Raw genomic sequence first — 18484 nt, 5'->3', positions numbered from 1 at the left:
TCTTGCTCTTCTCAGCCCCTTCTTAAGCTTCTTTCTTGCTTCCTTATATTCCTCAATAGACCCACCTGATCCTTGCTTCCTAAACCTCATGTATGCTGCCTTCTTCCACCTGACTAGATTTTCCACCTCACTTGTCACCCATGGTTCCTTCACCCTACCATTCTTTATCTTCCTCACCGGGACAAATTTATCCTTAACATCCCGCAAAAGATCTCTAAACATCGACCACATGTCCATAGTACATTTCCCTGCAAAAACATCATCCCAATTCGCAGCCGCAAGTTCTAGCCTTTTTGCAGTTTGACTACTGTGGTTTGTGTGAATATGACTTTGGATGCAGTGACGATAGACTGAATAGTTTCCCTTTCACTCCAGAAGTTAGTTCCACTCCTGTAGGAAGATAGTTGCAGGACAAACGATTAAAGTGCTGGGGAAACACAAGCGTTGTTTGACACCTTTATTAACTTAATCACTGGCATTCCATTTTAAGCAAACATCAAAATTTCTGTAGGCAATCAAATTTGAGGACAGTGTTCTATATTCCTTCATCATTAACTTTAGTGAGGTCACCAAAGGGTATTATCGTGGGTAATGTTGCTCCCTGCATCTGCCTTAATCATCAAATGCTGAAGATCATTCCAGTCTAGACAAGGAGGATTCACACTGTAATTCAGGGAAGTTTTTAAAGTCACTGGGAGGCAACTAAGGAAGACCCTGGTGATGACTTTCCCCATGGTGGGCAGCAGGGAAGGTAGGCAGCACTTGTCTCCTTGCATCAGACATCCCAGAGTATATCCTCCTTTCCCCAAACTGTAGATAGGTGACTGAAGCTCCATTCCCAAGGACTTGATTTTTTTTTAAAATTTGGGATGTGGCTTTTATCAGGACAGGTGGCAAGGCTGGACTGTGGAAAAGTCAAGAGTGCCCACATTAAGGACAAAATCAGTTGAGATCCTTTAAGTTTTCTTTCCAGGTGGTATTTTCTCTGTCCTGGATAAGTTCACCACTGTTCTTGGGTCTGTTTGGTATTGGCCTTGACAGTGCCAAAGAACTTGTTGATGTTATGACTGTCTGTTGCTCAGCTTCCTTAAGTCTTTGAATCACAGGGCTTCTGCTGGACCTCTATCTTCAGGTGTCTAGAATTGTTTTGTTTTTTCCCTAAGGAATGATGGCATTTCCAATACCAGAGCACCTTATGTTTGAAGTTGATTAGCTCCTCCATATTCTGGTCAAACTTCTCCTGGTTCTGCTTAGTAGAGATGCCAAAAATCTCTTCACAAGTATCAGTTATGGTGAACTTCCAGGCAGCCCATAAACTATGCAGCTGGTTGTGAGTCAACAGCTTAGCTGGAGGGCACCATCTGAGAACAAGTTTTGTGGTTCTAAGCCTCAGCATTGATCTTTCACCAGATTTTGTTGATGCTCATACTTTGCAGCCAAGGTAGTGGAGATAAACACAAAATAATCTGCAGATGCTGGGGTCAAAGCAACACTCACAACACACTGGATGAACTCAGCAGGTCAGGCAGCATCCGTGGAAAAGATCAGTCAACGTTTCGGGCTGGAACATTTCGCCCTGACAAAGGGTTCCGGCCCGAAATGTCGACCAATCTTTTCCCACAGATGCTGCCTGACCTGCTGAGTTCCTCCAGCGTGTTGTGAAGGTAGTGGAGATAACTGGACATGCACAAAGAAGATCAGACCAGTAATCATGATACAATTCTGCAGCCCCTCACCATAACAGCGATATATTCTAGCAGTTACAAGTACCGTTACTTGGGAATACTGCCATTGTTTTGTGCATCTCTCACAAAACATGATGGGTTATGATAGGAATACTGTATCTTCCAAACATATTATCAGAAGAATCCCAATGGAGTTGGCCTTCCCTAAACCAACCTTTTGCACCAGGCCTTGGCAGAGAGTTGCAATTTTTCCCACTCTGGCATTGAAGTCATCAGTAGGATCAACTTTTCTCTCTCTGGGATACACACCAGGATTTAAGAGAGATCAGAGTATAAGTCCTCCTCTGTAACAGAACTTCTAGGATTGAGGTATGCACACTGTCAGATACAAAATATTAGTTCCAACTTAGAATGGGACAATGGTCAAAAAGCATTCACCAGGTTCAGAGGGTTATTATATTGTCAAATAGCCTTTTCTCAATGATACCTTCTCTCTTGTGAAGATAACATTTTTCCTCATTTGCCTGAGTTTTGTCTAACTCAGAAGGGATGTCAGTGTCGAAGTATCTGAGTTCCAAGAATGGGGGTCAAATCTGACAATCATACTGAAGAGTAGAATATATTTATGCATGCATCCTTTTAACACGGAGTGGCCACTGCACACCACTACTTTGTTCTAATTTGTTTTAACAAAACATCTTTATCCTGTCCAGATGTACAGAACTTTTGCCATTGTTAGGATGATAGGATGAGCAACTATTTAGATGTAGCAAAACTAGGAACAGGATACTCTAATAAGACTAAAAGAAAATGTCATAAGTACTGAGCAGTAACCTCAATATAAAGTATTAACAGGGTCTTTTAAGAGACTCCTGGATAGGTACATGGAGCTTAGAAAAAGGCAGGGCTATGGTAACCCTAGGTAATTTCTAAGGTAAGGACATGTTCGGCACAGCTTTGTGGGCCAAAGGGCCTGTATTGTGCTGTAGGTTTTCTATGTTTCTATGTGTTCACTTCATGAATCTATGCCTATAGATAGTTTCCATCTGAGGCAAATGGCAAAGTACAGAAAATATATTGTTACATTAAATATGCATAGAATAATTGGATGGTATACTACCAACCACTTTAATAGTTGTCTCACCAATATGTCAAGCATAGCAATCAAAAAGGCTAAAGGAGTTGAGTGCATCTGTTCCAGTCAGAACTCGTGTTGCACATGAAGCATCCCTGCATCTAGACCAAGGGTAGCCAATATACTGTATATCTCATCAACCAAAAAGAAATTTGTCTGTTCTTGAAATCTAGGTTTTGACACTTGGCACTTGCTCGTTCAATAAACTCCATGCAAAAGATACAACTGCAAAAATTATTGTCATTTGCAACCTATTCTCATTCTGAACCAACTAAACAACATTTTAAACCCATTATAATAATCAGATGTTTGTTAGGATAATGGAAAATCTCCCAGTTTGTTTTTTATCTGAAGAGGAGCATCAATGTCAATAAAGCATGTTCCAAGACTGCTGTCAGTTTGGGAGCATTTATGTATATTACAAGTTCAAGTTACTAAAAGGAACTTGAATCTGCACTGATAAACTTTACAAGCTCTACAATCAGAAAATAAAAGCTGCAAATATGTCAATAATTCAAGTACCATCTGCAGTTGTTGATAGATGTTGTAATCTCTGCCACTTCTAAAAATACAAACTCTGGTGCTCGCTCCATGGATGCCAATCTGACCTGAGCATTTCCAGCACTCTTTGTTTTTATTTCAGATTTCTAGCATCTGCAATTTTTTTTTTCTTTTTTTTAATCTACAAGCCATTAAAACTGAATAAGTTTCAGGAAGGTTTAAGCCTCCAGCAGTGCAAAAATCAGTTACAAATTCATGTTCAGAAAGGGAAATGAGAAGGATAACAAAATCAGAGTGAATATCTTTTGAAAAGTATTACAGAAGCTGAACACAATGAATTCAAACAAGTTATCAAAAACTTTTAAATGTAGAATTACCCTTTGAAAGGGCAAGAAAAAATATTTAGTCTATCTAGCTAACCATTTAGGTTTCACTAATACTCACTCATTTCAGTCAATACCTGAGGGCCTCAAAGTGTATGCTCTATAGTCAAATACAATCCATTTGGTCAAAAGCCACACATGTATTGAAGTTGTTCACCTTTTGAAAATATACCACTTGTGCAAGACAGTGCATGTCAGGAAATTGTTAATAGTATGACTTGTACCTGTTAAATATAATCTATCCAAGTCAAATGCAAATTTGAAGGACTGTTGTAATTCCATAGAAGTATATTTGTCTTTGAAAATCATTTGCAGTACACATTATTTCCCAACAGATGGCAGTAAATGAAAGAACACCCAAGGAAAAAACTTCAAGGCTAATTGGAGGCCTACAATCAAGTGAAAGGTCACCATGTTCAAAACACAATTGTCCCTGCCCTCTCGACAGCTGTTGATGAAGGTAAAACAAAGTTAATTATGCTGTGACTTTTTAAATTTGGGATTAAGTAGATGGACTGCAGACAATGACATTCAGCAGATCTTCTGCAACAAAATAAAATAACATGGATGCAACTTCATCTATGGAGTTTCAACAGGGTTAACACCATAAGCACAGAAGAATCAAAATTTAATTAGTTGTAGAAATTGGAGAAATGAAGGCTGTTACAAAATACATTTATTTTATATCTTCCGGAACTTTTGACGGATTTTCTCAATCTTCTTCCTCGAATTCAAGCTCTTTTATTTCATCTAATTCTTTCAGTTCCTCTTCCCTATCTGAAAATGTGTCCACAGAGTCCACGTTGTATTTTTCTAACAAGTACATTTCTGGTGTGATATCATCAAAACTAGAATTAAATTTCTTCTTCTTTACTTTTAATTTTTTTAGCTGAGCTATTTGTTCCAGGTGCTGTTCTGACAAGGTTGAATTATCAGTTTCCAGTAACTTTTGAGTATTTTTCTTTTTATATTCCAGTATTTGTTTGTTCAATAAGTCATGGTCAATACCAAAAAGGTCAAGTCCAGGAGCTGATGGTGGCAGGTGGGATGAGACTGGAATAGCTCCTTGATGAGTAGGCTTCAACGCAGGATCTGCAGCAAGTTGCCTAGAATAAAAAAAAACTAACATAGTAATCCAGAGAAAATGATTTGTCCTGGGACAGATGAAAAAGATGAAGTTCAATTTACTTTGCTTTAAAGTAAAAGAGTGATACAGCATGGAAAGCAGCCCTTTGGCAAAACTCATCCATGCCACACAAGATGCCCATCTAAGCTAGCGCCATTTGCCTGAGTTTAATCCACCTTCCTCTAAAAACATTCCCTATCCCTGTAGCAGGGTATATAATGAAATGGACTAATCATAGGAATCCACCTCTTTCAAATTTGCCCAGTAGGTGCAGACATGATTCACTATAAAACTTCAAGAGTTAGAATTTTAATGTCACTTTCCTCCTAAACATGCTGTATTGACTGCATTGTGTCCCACATACATTATTTTCTGAAAACTCTCTTTGAGTAATCATTCCCCAACCCTCAAAGAAAATGTGGGAATGGTGTTTTCTAGTTTGCAGCCTTCCTCACCTGGTCGGTCATTTGTAGGTTGACACCAGAGAAAATAATAGTGAAACCAGTTAGTATAATGTTAAAGCCCATAGTGTTATTAATAATCAGATGGATTTCTCTTATATACAATACTAGCTCACTGCAAAGAAAAGAGTCATCAGTAGCATCACAGAGGCTGCTGTACAAGCTTCCAGATGGAACCAAGGACCAATATACTGGGACACAAGCCAGGAGCAACTGAGGGTATGAGACTAACCCCCCCCCCCCCGGATAGTACGCCAGTCTATCACAAGGTTAACCCCCAGCATTTTTGCCAGTACCCATTCCCAGCTAGGTAGACTGGAGCATTGTGTGGTTAAATGCCTTGCTCAAGGACGCACACATTGCCTCCGCCGAGGCTTGAACCCATGACCTTCAGATCGCTAGTCCAATGCCCTAACCACTTGGCCACACGCCACACGAAACACCCAATGACTCCAGGTTACATCACTGATGATGTGTCCCAGCACATCCTAAGATGTACCTCAGAATCATAATCAACTGCTTAAGTGCCTTCTGGAAAAGAAAACGCCAGCTTGCAAAAGGAACTTACAAGACAGCTAGGGAATCAGCAATAAATCAGTTCTCCCCAAGGTATGAATAGATTTATTTCAAGTCAGCTCCATCTAACCCTGAGAATGAAAGCTGTGGATATCTTCCTGGCTGTTTCTCTTTTTTCCCTTGCAATTTTCTCCATCCCCTAACATAGCTAATTGCTGACACTGCATAAATTGACTTGGTACAGAAGTTTAATTATTGCAGATGTTGTGATCAGATGAAATACTCTGCCACAAGTTGGTTTTACTTTGTGCATCTGCTAAAACTGTCAAACATATACAGCATTCTAAGATTATAAACTAGACCTGATGGATTAAAACAGTTTTAAATTATATTATGTAGTTACCCAAAATGTTTTGTGTCCAAGACTTGCGTTGCATCAGCAGTGTTTTCAGAGCCATAATCAGCAATGTCCAACAGATTCTCAACCTGGGATAGCAAATTAAATGTTTTAGAATCATGCATTAAAAAGCAACAATATACATTAATTAAATTTTTTCCTGGTCATGATCATGAAATCACTTTCTTGAGTAGTTAGTTGAAGGCTTACAGCTGTACTTTAGGACTTTAGCAGTACATCATCAACTGGCCTCAAACTTTTCACTTATCACCCAAAACATGTGATTATTACCCACCTCAGCAATTGCTGCTTGTTCTCTGTCTCTAACAAAGACCACAGGTGGAGGACAACCCATAACTTGCTGGGTTATGAGAAGGTGTCTAGAAATTAATAAAATGTTATAAAATAATTTAAAATTAACCTCTAAATCAATTTTGAGCACTATTTTGAAACTATTTAAATAGCATGTAATTGCCAGAGTTCCGTTTAAGTGTCAGGTGTTGAGGACACTTACCTTACACGAGGAGAATGTTTTTCTAAGACTTGCTGAATGTGATTATCTTTTTCCAGCAAACCGCTTGGTACCCAGTATACACGGCATGCTGAAAAGTCAACAGTCAACCGAACCTGTAATAGTAGCACATTTCAACTTTGATGCCAAAACATGAACCAAAGAGAATTCTGTCTAGATTATTAAAGCATCAGGGTTTCTGTACCACTTTTCACCCAGTTCTGCGGAAGGATCATGGACTGAAAATCTTAACTGTTTCTCTTTTCACAGAATCTGCTTGATTGGTTGAGGTCTTGCAGCATTTCTGATTTTGTTTAGGATTTCTGAATAGTTTGGTAGCAGATTATCCAAGTTATATAAAGTTTGGATCCTAAGACAATAAAGTTGTAAACTTAATGCATTATTTCATTATTTAGCTACTGAGCGACAAGGTAAGAAAAAGAGGAAAATAAATAAATGTCCATGTACTGTACATGGAGATGTGTTAAGATGCTGCATGAAGCAGAATTCTATGGATTTCAGACTCTGGCAATTTCTGTTGAAGTTCAAGAGGAATTTGCTGAAATTTTTTGAACATTTTCACAATAATTTTTTGAAGTTTTTTTTTGCAAAAGGTAAAATTGCAGTTGACAAACTTAACAAAGCTTGTCAAAGTTCACAGTCCAACTAAGTTATAACACATAATTCAAATATGCAGGTCAAAGTGGAGGTGGGTCTTCCCACCAAACCTCAAAGCTCTAATTACTTTCACAAATTACTAGAGGTTCAAAACTCAGTCAAATTCAGAGTTCTCAAATACTTCAATCCATTGAAATATATCAAATATAACTGTCTGGCTTCAAAAGTAAGATCCAAAGTGAAAACTCAAATGTTTTTCAAGTGTTCTTAACTTTGTTTGCTTTTGAACAGATGATCAGTCAGAACGGCATATCAGAAGGACAAATTATGTCTTACAGGTTTCCCAGATTTCTGATGATCTGTGCACTTTATCAGTTAGATAACACAGTTTAAGTATTTGATTTCAGAAAGGCAAGCAAAATGGTTATACATTACACTGACACGCCAATGTGATATCACTGTTGGGGTGAACAAGGACAGATAAGAGTTTCAAATAAGCGTCTCCCATTCAAAATTAAGACAAGGAAAAATTCTCTGAGAGCTGTGAACCTTTGGAATTCACCACAGGCAGCTATGGAAGCTGAAATTGTTTGAATACGTTAAATGCTGAGAAAAATCATCTATTGGGAGTCAAGAATTTTGGGAAACCAGACAAAAAGATGGAATTAAAACAGAGATCAGATTTGCCATGATAATACTGAATGGCACAACAGGATTGGTGTACAATCCTGCTTTTACATTTAATGTTCTTATTAAAAGGTATCAGTATTCGTTTGGCAAAAATTACAAAAGACAGACAATAGAGTTCAATGCAAGTATGCTGGAATTAAATGAAAGAACTGAATAAACTAAGTCCTTCTGCTAGTTTCAGATCACTAGTTCAAAATACAAATGGTAAGGAAGGATATCATAAATGTAGTAGGTTAGAAGACAAAAAAGAGGTGATATTGAAAGAGGTATTTGAACTTGGTGGGAAAGTTCAGCCTGAACTGTACTATAGTACACGAAGAATAAAAAGTTTTATTCCAAAGGGTTGAGTTAAAAGTCACATCCAAGGATTTGAGTGCTCATGAGGGAAAGCAATGAGAATTTTTAGACATTCAGAAAACCCAGATTTAGGAAAGCCCCTCTTTGGACTATTTAAAAGAAATAGCATGAAAATACACGGAAGCAGTTGGAAATTCCATGAAGGAGTAATGAAATTGAAACTGGTTTCCATCAATGTGTTAAAAAGAAACAAATAGTTTGGAAAGATTATTAAGTGGATCAATGGTTTGCTGTCACAAAACAGTAATAACATTTATAAAAAACAATTAATACAAAAATATACTGTACATTAATGTATGAAGTTACTGATAAATTTTCACTAAAGTTCTCAGTAAGTTACAAAATACTGCTATTAAAATAATCTGAATTGTTTCTTTTCCCTGCATTATACTTCTGGATAGAACAATGCATTTTCAAATAAAAAAAGATGCTCTTACTTTGGATATCTCGACTTTCTCCTCAAAAACCTCTGGGCTGACTTCAGTGCTGTTCAACAGATCTGTGATTGCTTTGTAAAGAACTTTATTAAGAGCTCTCATCCGAAGAGTGTCCTCCTTCTGCATCTTGTGTTGAGGTTTCAACATGTTCTCCAAACTGGAGGGCTTGTAAAGCTACACAAAAGCAGCAAACAGAACAGGGTAATTGTGGAATCTTATTTATAATAGAGATCCAATTTTACACAAATAATACCCAAATGTGTCCAAAATGGTTAAATCCAGTCAGTTTGATTTCATTCATGCTCTAATGTTACAGTTTAAATGATGTGTAATGTCATAAATCAGAAGTTAGTGGACCAACGATCCTTCACAGATCTGCAGACAATCAAGGCAAACTCTCCTGTGATGCTTGTTATTCTTTGTTTTAAAGTCGACCCTTTGCATTTTAAGGAACATCCTCTAGCCACTATTTTCTCTAAATCCAAGCTAACAACTGCGATCATTATATAGATAAGATGCTGGTTTAATTCACAGCTGTTTTATTAAAGCAGGGAAGTCATATCTGGTAATGTACAAAACATTACCCTGCTGCTTGGTCTAAAACTTCATCTGTTAAGTAAGTAGGGGCTAAAATCAAAATTTAAAAGTATTTGTAAATTTAAATACAGCCAGACATAAGAATTAGTATCCTCTGAACAGACCCATAGATATTGTACAGGAAGGTTTAATTATTTGACAAACAGGCTTGATTTCAACGTTCAAGTGAAAACTCCAACTGAGCATAAAGCTGCCAAGTTGTAAGGATAACAGATAGGTTCCATAAATTTAACAAATGGGTATCGATAACAAGCTACTTGCTAAATATCCTGTTCAAACATCTCAAAAAGTCACTAGAAAGCAACAGCCTAGCCTTTAAAGCTGGAGTGCAGAATATTTATTTATTCAGATACAGCGCAGAATAGCCCCTTCCGTTTCTTCTAGCTGTGTTGCCCAGCAACCCACCTATTTAACCCTAGCCTAAACATGGGACAATTTACAATGACCAATTAACCTACCAACCAGTACATCTTTGGACTGTGGGAGGAAACTGGATCACCCAGCACAAACCCACGCTGTCATGGGGATAATGTACACACTCCTTACAGATAGGAGCAGGAATTGAACCCAGATCACTGGTACTGTAAAACACTGTGCTAACCACCACACTACCATGCATAGCTCCCAGAAATCTAAGAAAATGGCCATTGGTTCAATATAGGAAATCCAATGAAAACCCCTTCTTTCCATATTTCCATAATTGGCCCGGCACCTCCCACAAAATTAGCATGTTATATAAATAAACAAACACACACACACACACATATATATATATATATATATATATATATATATATATATATATATATATAAAGAAATGGATATTTATATATATAAAGAAATGGGTATTTTCTAGCTCTGGCTTTGTTATTTCCATTTGCTTACTATCAAACAAGTATCTAATTAAACTTGTTTTATTTTCCCAAACTGTATGCTCATTTCAAAAGCATATTCCAAATGAACTAGATATATTCATTTTCTCAATTGCAAGGACCTAAATCTGTCCATCCTTACCAAGGAACTTGGATGATGAATGAAGTTTGGCCAGAATAGTTATTTCGATTTCCTTATCTGGGCTCTATTATCACCCATTACCACGTCAGGAGCAAAATTTGGCATAATACATTTATGTAAAAGCCAATAGCAACGACGTTAGTATTAAGTTTAAATATGAAATACAACTAAACAAACTAAAACTGCCTGAAACGTCGACTGTACTTCTTCCTAGAGATGCTGCCTGGCCTGCTACGTTCACCAGCAACTTTGATGTGTGTTGCTTGAATTTCCAGCATCTGCAGAATTCCTGTTGTTTGCGAAACTAAAACCTTCTTGTTTTTCTAATAACTAGTAACAAATACTTCTGGGATGATTTAAGCTAACTTGGTAAAGGAATTAACAATGGTACAAACCATTATAGAAGGTATACAAGGTGTATGGAGGACCAGTGAAAAGAACCATTAAAATAAAATGAATCAAACAAGGAGTAATGTGAAGCAGAACAGATCATACCCATAAATCAATAAGATCATAATATTAGATTGGAGAACTACTACATAAGTAGCCAGAAGAAATATGGTGGTAATAACAATGAAAAGGTAATCATGGCCAATGGATTCAGAAAAGACGGGGCAGGAGAAAGATGATAGCAAAGAATTTGAATCAAATATAGCATGGTACTAGAGGTTATGTTAAAAACAATCCTTTTGCTTAAAATTATGCGATAGAGATATTAGCTGTAGAATATAATAAAAGGAAAGAAACAAAAAAGCTAATTTACAGAGTGCAGAAACCTGTATTATTTGTAATATGTTGAGAGAGGATAGAGGAAAGGTGTAAACTAAAGTACTTAAAAAAATGAAAGGAAGCTTCAGTGGAGAGGCCAGGAAACTGAAGTTCGAGGTACATTTGACAGATATTCAAACTCTTGAAGACCACTGCCAGAGTAAATACAATAAGAAATAATTTCTAGTAAACAACAAATAATACAAGGATGAAAATTTAACATAATTCTCAGGCAATATTAGATTAGATTCAACTTCATTGTCATTGTGCCGAGTACGGATACAAAGCCAAAGAAATACAATTAGCATCTGAACAGAAGTGCAAAAGAATAGTATTATTTACAAAATAACTACAAATAAAAAGTAAGTGCTACAGCACACATATATAAAAGTACTGAGACAGTCCAATATAGGTGCAATACTGCTTAGCGCTGTGATGTGAGGTTCAGCAGGGTCAAAGCGGAGGCTCCTGTCGCGCCTACCGGACGGGAGGAGAGTAAAAAGTCCATGGTTAGGGTGAGATGCATCCTTGATAATGCTTTTCACCCTGCCCAGGCAGCATTTATGGTAGATGATCTCAATGGTGGGCAATTGGGTGCTGATAATCCGCTGGGCAGTTTTCACCACCCGGAGTGCTTTGCGGTCCAATACGGGACAATTGCCATGCCACACTGAGATGCAGTTGGTGAGTATGCTCTCAATTGTACAGCGGTAAAAGTCCGTCAGTATCCTGGGACAGAGGCGAGCTTTCTTGGTGCTCCGCAGGAAATAAAGATCATCGGAAATGTGGACACCAAGGAATTTGAAGCCTGATACACGCTCCACTACAGCTCTGTTGATGTAGATGGGGACATGAGTGTGGCTCCTAGCATGCCTTAAGTCCACAATGATCTCCTTGGTCTTCAGGGTGTTAAGGGCCAGGTTGTTATCAGCACACCATGCGGCCAGGTGCTGGACCTTGTCCCTGTAGGGCAGACAACCCCAACAGGCGGACCACGGGCCAGGTCCGGTCTGCGAGAACCAAACGTCTGGACCGTGCCGACCCATTGGCACTTACATGAACACGCCTGTCATAACATGTAAATAAAGCGCACACTGCTCCAACTTATTTTAACCTCATCCCATACCGTATACTTGACCTACGCCCCTGTTGATTGCGCGATGCCCAGTTGATTAAAACATGTGCAATTGATATGGTTGGTGAAGTTTTAAGTCATGGTGAGAAAACCAAGAAAATGGTTGTGGAGCTATTAATGACAGTGCCATTGTCAGCTAACACAGCAACAAGAAGAGTAAAAGTTTTAGCGGAGGAGTGTTTTTCTAATCTACTCACCGATTTGGAGAAAGCAGAAGCCATATCACTAGCCATAGACTCCTCCTGTGACTGAACCGATATGGAGCAGCTATCTGCATTCGCAAGCATTCAAGCTCTTAATCGTTAACTTGCCATAACTGGTGAAATATTCTGCTATTTAATGGATGAGCTTTAATTTTGTTGATAGCAGATGTTACAAGAAATATTGCTTGAAAAAAATTGCTGCAAGATGTTGATGATGGGACTTTCCACTAGGGGGCCCAAGGAGTGAGCTGTACTTTGGCATCGCTCCTTACCCTTTACTTTTTTACATCTTAATTACTTTACCTATACCTACACTAAACAATTTATATTACAAACATATCATCGAACTTCAACTTTTACTTACTGAAAATGCTCACCAGAGGACGAGAAGTTAAAAACGGAAAGGGTCCCAGCGGGAACAGAAAAAAAGATGGTGATCCTGGAACATCGAAGGAGGCTCCGTTAACTATGGAGCTAATGAAGAAACTTCTAGAAGATACAGCTAATCAAAGACTCGCCGCAACTGAAGGAGTGTTGAAGATGATTCAAGATGATGATTCTAAATTATTCAGACGTGAAATCGATCAACAAGAAGCTAGAATCTCGGAACTAGATGAAGATGGCCACAAAAGGGATCGAAAAATTGAAGCTCTTGAAAAAAGTTTAACTTCGGTAACTCAACAGCTGGAACATTATCAAGCTAAGACTATTGATCTTGAAAATCGCTCTCCATGACAGAATTTGCGAATAATCGGTTCTAAATTGTTAACGGATGTGTTCGGTCCAGACATATTGGAGGAGCCCCCACTTTTAGATCGCACACACCGTACTTTTCGCTTTAAACCGGAGAATTGGCCAGACCAAGACCAATTATTGTTCGGTTTCATTATGTCCGTGATAAAGAACGAGTGATTCGAGCAGCTCGGCAGAAAGGCATGATTGAGTTTCAAGATTTTAAGTTTCGGATTGTCGAAGACTACAGCCAAGATGTATTGAAAAAATGGATGGCTTTTAAACCACAGATCTCAGAATTTTATCGTCAGGGCTATAAAATAGCATTACTGTTTCCAGCCTGTTTGAGAGTTGTTATGCCGGACAACTCTCGTAGCTTGTTTAAAACTCCGATGGAAGCCCAAAGTTTCCTTGACAATCTGTCTCCCCCCACGGAGGATTAATTAATGTATCGTTTTTTTTTCTTCCTTGCCTTTGATTTGTTTTTTCTTTTTAAAAGGAAAAAAAGTTAATATTTAGTTTGTAAGAGTAGAACTTTATAGAGTTTTTGCCTTGATCTTGTATCGTAGGTCCACTCTAGATTGTTAAATGATATTATGCTTTTCTGTTAGTGATCTTGTATACCTTACTCTTAATATTTTTTTCTTTTTGAAAGTTATTTAGTTACAATTTTAATGCTTGTTTTCTTTTTTTTCCTGAAATGTTACTGGAGTATTATATTTTAAGATGGTGGATTGTTTACTTCTTCTTCCTAGAATTCTCTCTCTTTTTTTAACGTCACTTCCGATTATTTATATACGAAAAATCAATAATAAGATCTGGCACTTGATTTTTTTTTTGAAATATGAGTAAGAAGTAACTATTCTATGCTTGTAATCGTTGTAAGCTTTTTCTTACTGTTATAGTAACTTTTTTTTAAACTTCTTTGAATATGGGTGGTATTTCTTATGATAAACATATTTCTTTTGGGTTGCCTTCTGGAAAGATGGGGTTAGAATTAGCTGTAGATTTAGCACTGGCCACTTTCTGGCTTTTTTCCGGGTTTTTGCGGGAGGAGGGTGGTATCCTTGTTCTTACTTTCAATTTATTTTTGCTTTTAAGCAGGCTGACCTGAAACTACCAAAATGTCCAAAATGTTGTAACTTCCGGTTCCTCTTCGGACCTTTTTTCCTCTTCCGAGGTCATGAATTTGTACTCTGGCTAACCCTTTACATACCTTATGCTCCAGCTCATTACGATGGATAAGATTACTAATTTGGTTTCTCGGAATACAGATGGTTTAAACCACCCGAGTAAACGGAAGAAAATTTTTAAAGTATTCCATAGGATGAATGCTCACATTATCTTTGTACAAGAAACTCATGTCTGGAAAGAGGTAATCAGCATTTTTTTAGATTCTGGAAGGATCAACAGTACCACTTAAATTCACAGACCAAAGTAAAAGGCGTTTCTATTTTTATAGATCTGTCAATTTCATTTCTGCACCATGAGACGATTTCAGACCCGAATAGCAGATTTTTGTTAATTACTGGTTTGTTATTTAACAAAAAAGTTGTTATGCTTAATGTTTATGCCCCAAATGTTGACTGTCTCGATTTTTTAAAGAATCTCTTTACATCTCTTCCTAATTTAAGACTCTGTGACGGTGGTGTCTGAAAAGAGGATGCTGTCCAAGTTGCATGCCATCTTGGACAATGTCTCCCATCCACTACATAATGGACTGGGTGGGCACAGGAGTACATTCAGCCAGAGACTCATTCCACCAAGATGCAACACTGAGCGTCATAAGAAGTCATTCCTGCCTGTGGTCATCAAACTTTACAACTCCTCCCTTGGAGGGTCAGACACCCTGAGCCAATAGGCTGGCCCTGGACTTATTTCCTGGTATAATTTACATATTATTATTTAATTATTTATGGTTTTATTACTATTTAATTATTTATGATGCAACTGTAACGAAAACCAATTTCCCTCGGGATCAATAAAGTATGACTATGACTATGATTAATTTAAATGACATTATGGGTGGAGATTTCAATTGTTGTTTAAATCCTTTGACGGATAGATCCATGTCCAATCAAGTACTTCCGAATAAATCAGCTATCCTTATTAACTCTTTTATGACCAACTCTGGAATCTCAGAAATTTGGAGATTCTTGCATCCAAATGAGAAAGCTTTATCATTTTTTTTCCACATGTATATCATCACTACTCAAGAATTGACTTATTTTTTTTTAAACGATTCTCGATTAATTCCTCTTGTTACTGGTTGCGAATATGATTCCATTGCTGTTTCTGATCATGTGCCGTTGAAATTATCTATTAAGTCAAGGGATACATCTACTAATTCTAGACAATGGTGATTTAATACCACTTTGCTTCAAGATTCAGATTTTGTCAGGTTTATTGAGGAACAGATTAATTTTTTCTTCACAATGAATTCTACAGAGGATATTTCCAGTGGGACATTATGGGATACCTTTAAAGCATATATTCGTGGACAAATTATTTCATATACTGCTGGATTAAAAAAGCGAACCAATAATGAAATACTTAATCTGGTTGACAAGATTAAAGAAATTGACAAGAAATATTCTATAGCCCCTAATCAAGAGCTTTATAAACAGAGAGTTGAACTTCAAATGGAACATAATCTCTTACTACCATCTTCGATTGAAAGTGAATTAATCAAAACTAAGAGTCAATTCTATATACAAGGTGATAAAACTGGGAAACTTTTGGCTAATCAATTGAAATCGGCCTTGGTTAAACGACATATTGTTAAGATTCATAAACAAGATGGCACTTTGACGGTTGACCATGACGAGATAAATAAATCCTTTCAAGAATTTTATACCTCCCTATATCAATCAGAATTTCCTGATGACTCCACTATAATGCATGAATTTTTAAACAAATTGAATATTCCAAAATTATCATCTAATGAACGCTTAAAACTAGACATACCTATTACAATAGAGGAAATAAAAAATCCTATTCTTTCGATGAACTCAGGTAAAGCACCTGGCCCAGACGGATACACAGTAGAATTTTTTTTAAGTTTTTCTCTACTACACTGACTCCTTGGCTATGTAGAGTTTTTAGGGATACAGTATCTATAGGTAAATTACCACAATCTTTTTATCGAGCTTCTATTTCCCTAATTCTCAAAAAAGATAAAGATCCTACTGAATGTCCATCTTACAGGCCTATATCTTTGCTGAATGTGGATTCTAAGATTTTTTCTAAAATATGTCAATGAGATTGGAGAATGTATTACCACAAATTATTTCTGCTAATCAGATTGGATTTATTAAAAATCGTTATTCTTCTTTTAATATTAGATTAATGAATATTGTTTATACTCCTTCACCCAGAATTTCAGAATGTGTTATTTCATTGGACGCTGAGAAAGCTTTTGACAGAGTTGAATGGACATATTTGTTTAACACCCTTGAGAAATTTAACTTTAGTCCGATATTTATATCTTGGATTAAACTGATACATCTCACTCCTTTGGCTTCGGTATCTACTAACAATCAAAGATCTCCTCTTCTTCATCTATTCCGTGGTACTAGGCAGGGCTGTCCTCTTAGTCCACCACTATTCGATATTGCCTTGGAACCGTCAGCTATTGCTATTCGAGACTCCTCTAATATATTTGGCAACACCCATGGAAATGAGACTCATAAATTATCACTATATGCAGATGATTTACTAATATATATTTCTAACCCAGGAAAATCTATTCTGGCAGTATTAATTTTGCTTGCTCAGTTTAGTAGTTTTTCTGCTTACAAACTGAACCTAGGTAAGAGCGAACTTTTCCCATTAAATATGCAGGTTCCCATTTATAGATATTCTCCATTCAGAGTGACTACTGACTATTTTACTTACTTGGGAGTTAAAATTACTAAGAGACATAAGGATCTATTAAATTTCAACCTTTTAATAATTAATTAATTTTATTAGGAAATGACTTTATTTGGAAATGCACGGAGGACTGTGTGTCTCACAAGATGATGAGGATATTCCCTAACCGGAAACCTTGCATGAATTATGAGGTCAAGTCCCTTTTAAAGGCTAGATCTGCGGCTTTTAGGTCCAGGGATACCAGTCGCTACACAGAACCCAGGCATGAACTCCGGAAAGCCATTAAGGGCGCCAAGAGGCAATATCGAGCCAAGTTGGAAGCCCAGGCTAAACAAAGGGATGCCAGTAGACTATGGCAGGGTCTAAATGAGATCACTGGGCGCAAAGGCTGGGAATATCAATAACTGTGGCGCTTCTCTTCCTGACGAACTTAACGTATTCTACTCAAGATTTGAACAGAAGAGGAGCGTCCCGCTCCCTCCAGATGAACCGGACCTGGTGGCATCAAGATTCATCGTCACCAAGGAGGACGTTAGAGGGGCCTACCTGAAGATAAATCCAAGGAAGGCGACGGGCCCAGATGGCGTCCCGGGATGGGTTCTCCGGGCCTGAGCAAGCAAGCTAGCTGGAGTGTTTGCTGACATCTTCAACTGCTCCTTCCTTCAGTCTAAGATCCCCTCGTGTTTTAAGAAGGCAACGACAATCCCAGTGCCGAAGAAGAGCAAGGTGGCATGCCTGAATGACTATCAACCTGTGGCTCTGACATCAATTGCTATGAAGTGCTTCGAGAGATTGGGTTTGGCACACATCAACCACAGCCTACCGGTCAACCTCGACGCTTTGCAGTTTGCCTACCGGAGCAACAAGTCAACAGCAGGTGCCATCTCTCTGGCCCTACATTCCTCCTTAGAACACCTGGGGAATAAAGACGCATACGTAAGGCTCCCTTTCATTGACCACAGCTCTGCCTTTAATACCATCGTTCCAAATAAACTGATTCCTAAGCTCCGGAACCTGGGCCTTAGCACTCAGATCTGCAGCTGGCTCTTCAACTTCCTCACAGACAGGACCCAGGCTGTAAAAATAGGGGACAAGCTCTCCTCTACAATCACTCTGAGCACCGGTGCCCCACAAGGCTGCGTACTCAGCCTCCTGCTGTACTCACTGTACACCCATGATTGTGCAGCCAAGTTTCCATCAAACTCAATATATAAGTTTGCTGATGACACAACAATTGTAGGCCGTATCTCGGGTAATGATGAGTTTGAGTACAGAGAGGAAATTAAGAACCTGGTGGCATGGTGCAAAGACAATAACCTATCCCTCAACGTCAGCAAGACGAAGA

The 18484-nt window shown here is 38.0% G+C and overlaps 1 protein-coding gene across 9 annotated transcripts in view; it reads right to left on the bottom strand.

Annotated features, from left to right (window-relative positions):
* Nucleotides 1–4315: 4315 nt before the first annotated feature.
* Nucleotides 4316–18484, bottom strand: part of LOC140212604 (uncharacterized) — a 92746-nt gene continuing 78577 nt past the window's right edge. For all 9 annotated transcript variants that reach the window (XM_072283606.1, XM_072283601.1, XM_072283602.1 and 6 more), the window contains 5 exons: nucleotides 8818–8991; nucleotides 6719–6831; nucleotides 6500–6584; nucleotides 6211–6293; nucleotides 4316–4810 (listed from right to left, as the gene is read on the bottom strand). In XM_072283606.1, coding sequence (XP_072139707.1) covers nucleotides 4417–4810; nucleotides 6211–6293; nucleotides 6500–6584; nucleotides 6719–6831; nucleotides 8818–8991 — 849 coding nt within the window. In that variant the 3' untranslated portion in view covers nucleotides 4316–4416. The remainder of the gene's footprint in view (nucleotides 4811–6210; nucleotides 6294–6499; nucleotides 6585–6718; nucleotides 6832–8817; nucleotides 8992–18484) is intronic.

The sequence above is a fragment of the Mobula birostris genome, chromosome 19 (genome assembly GCF_030028105.1).
Source record: "Mobula birostris isolate sMobBir1 chromosome 19, sMobBir1.hap1, whole genome shotgun sequence".
NCBI classification, from domain to species: Eukaryota; Metazoa; Chordata; class Chondrichthyes; order Myliobatiformes; family Myliobatidae; genus Mobula; species Mobula birostris.
The sequence above is the reverse complement of the archived record's forward strand: the minus strand, read 5'-3'. Positions and strand labels throughout refer to the sequence as shown.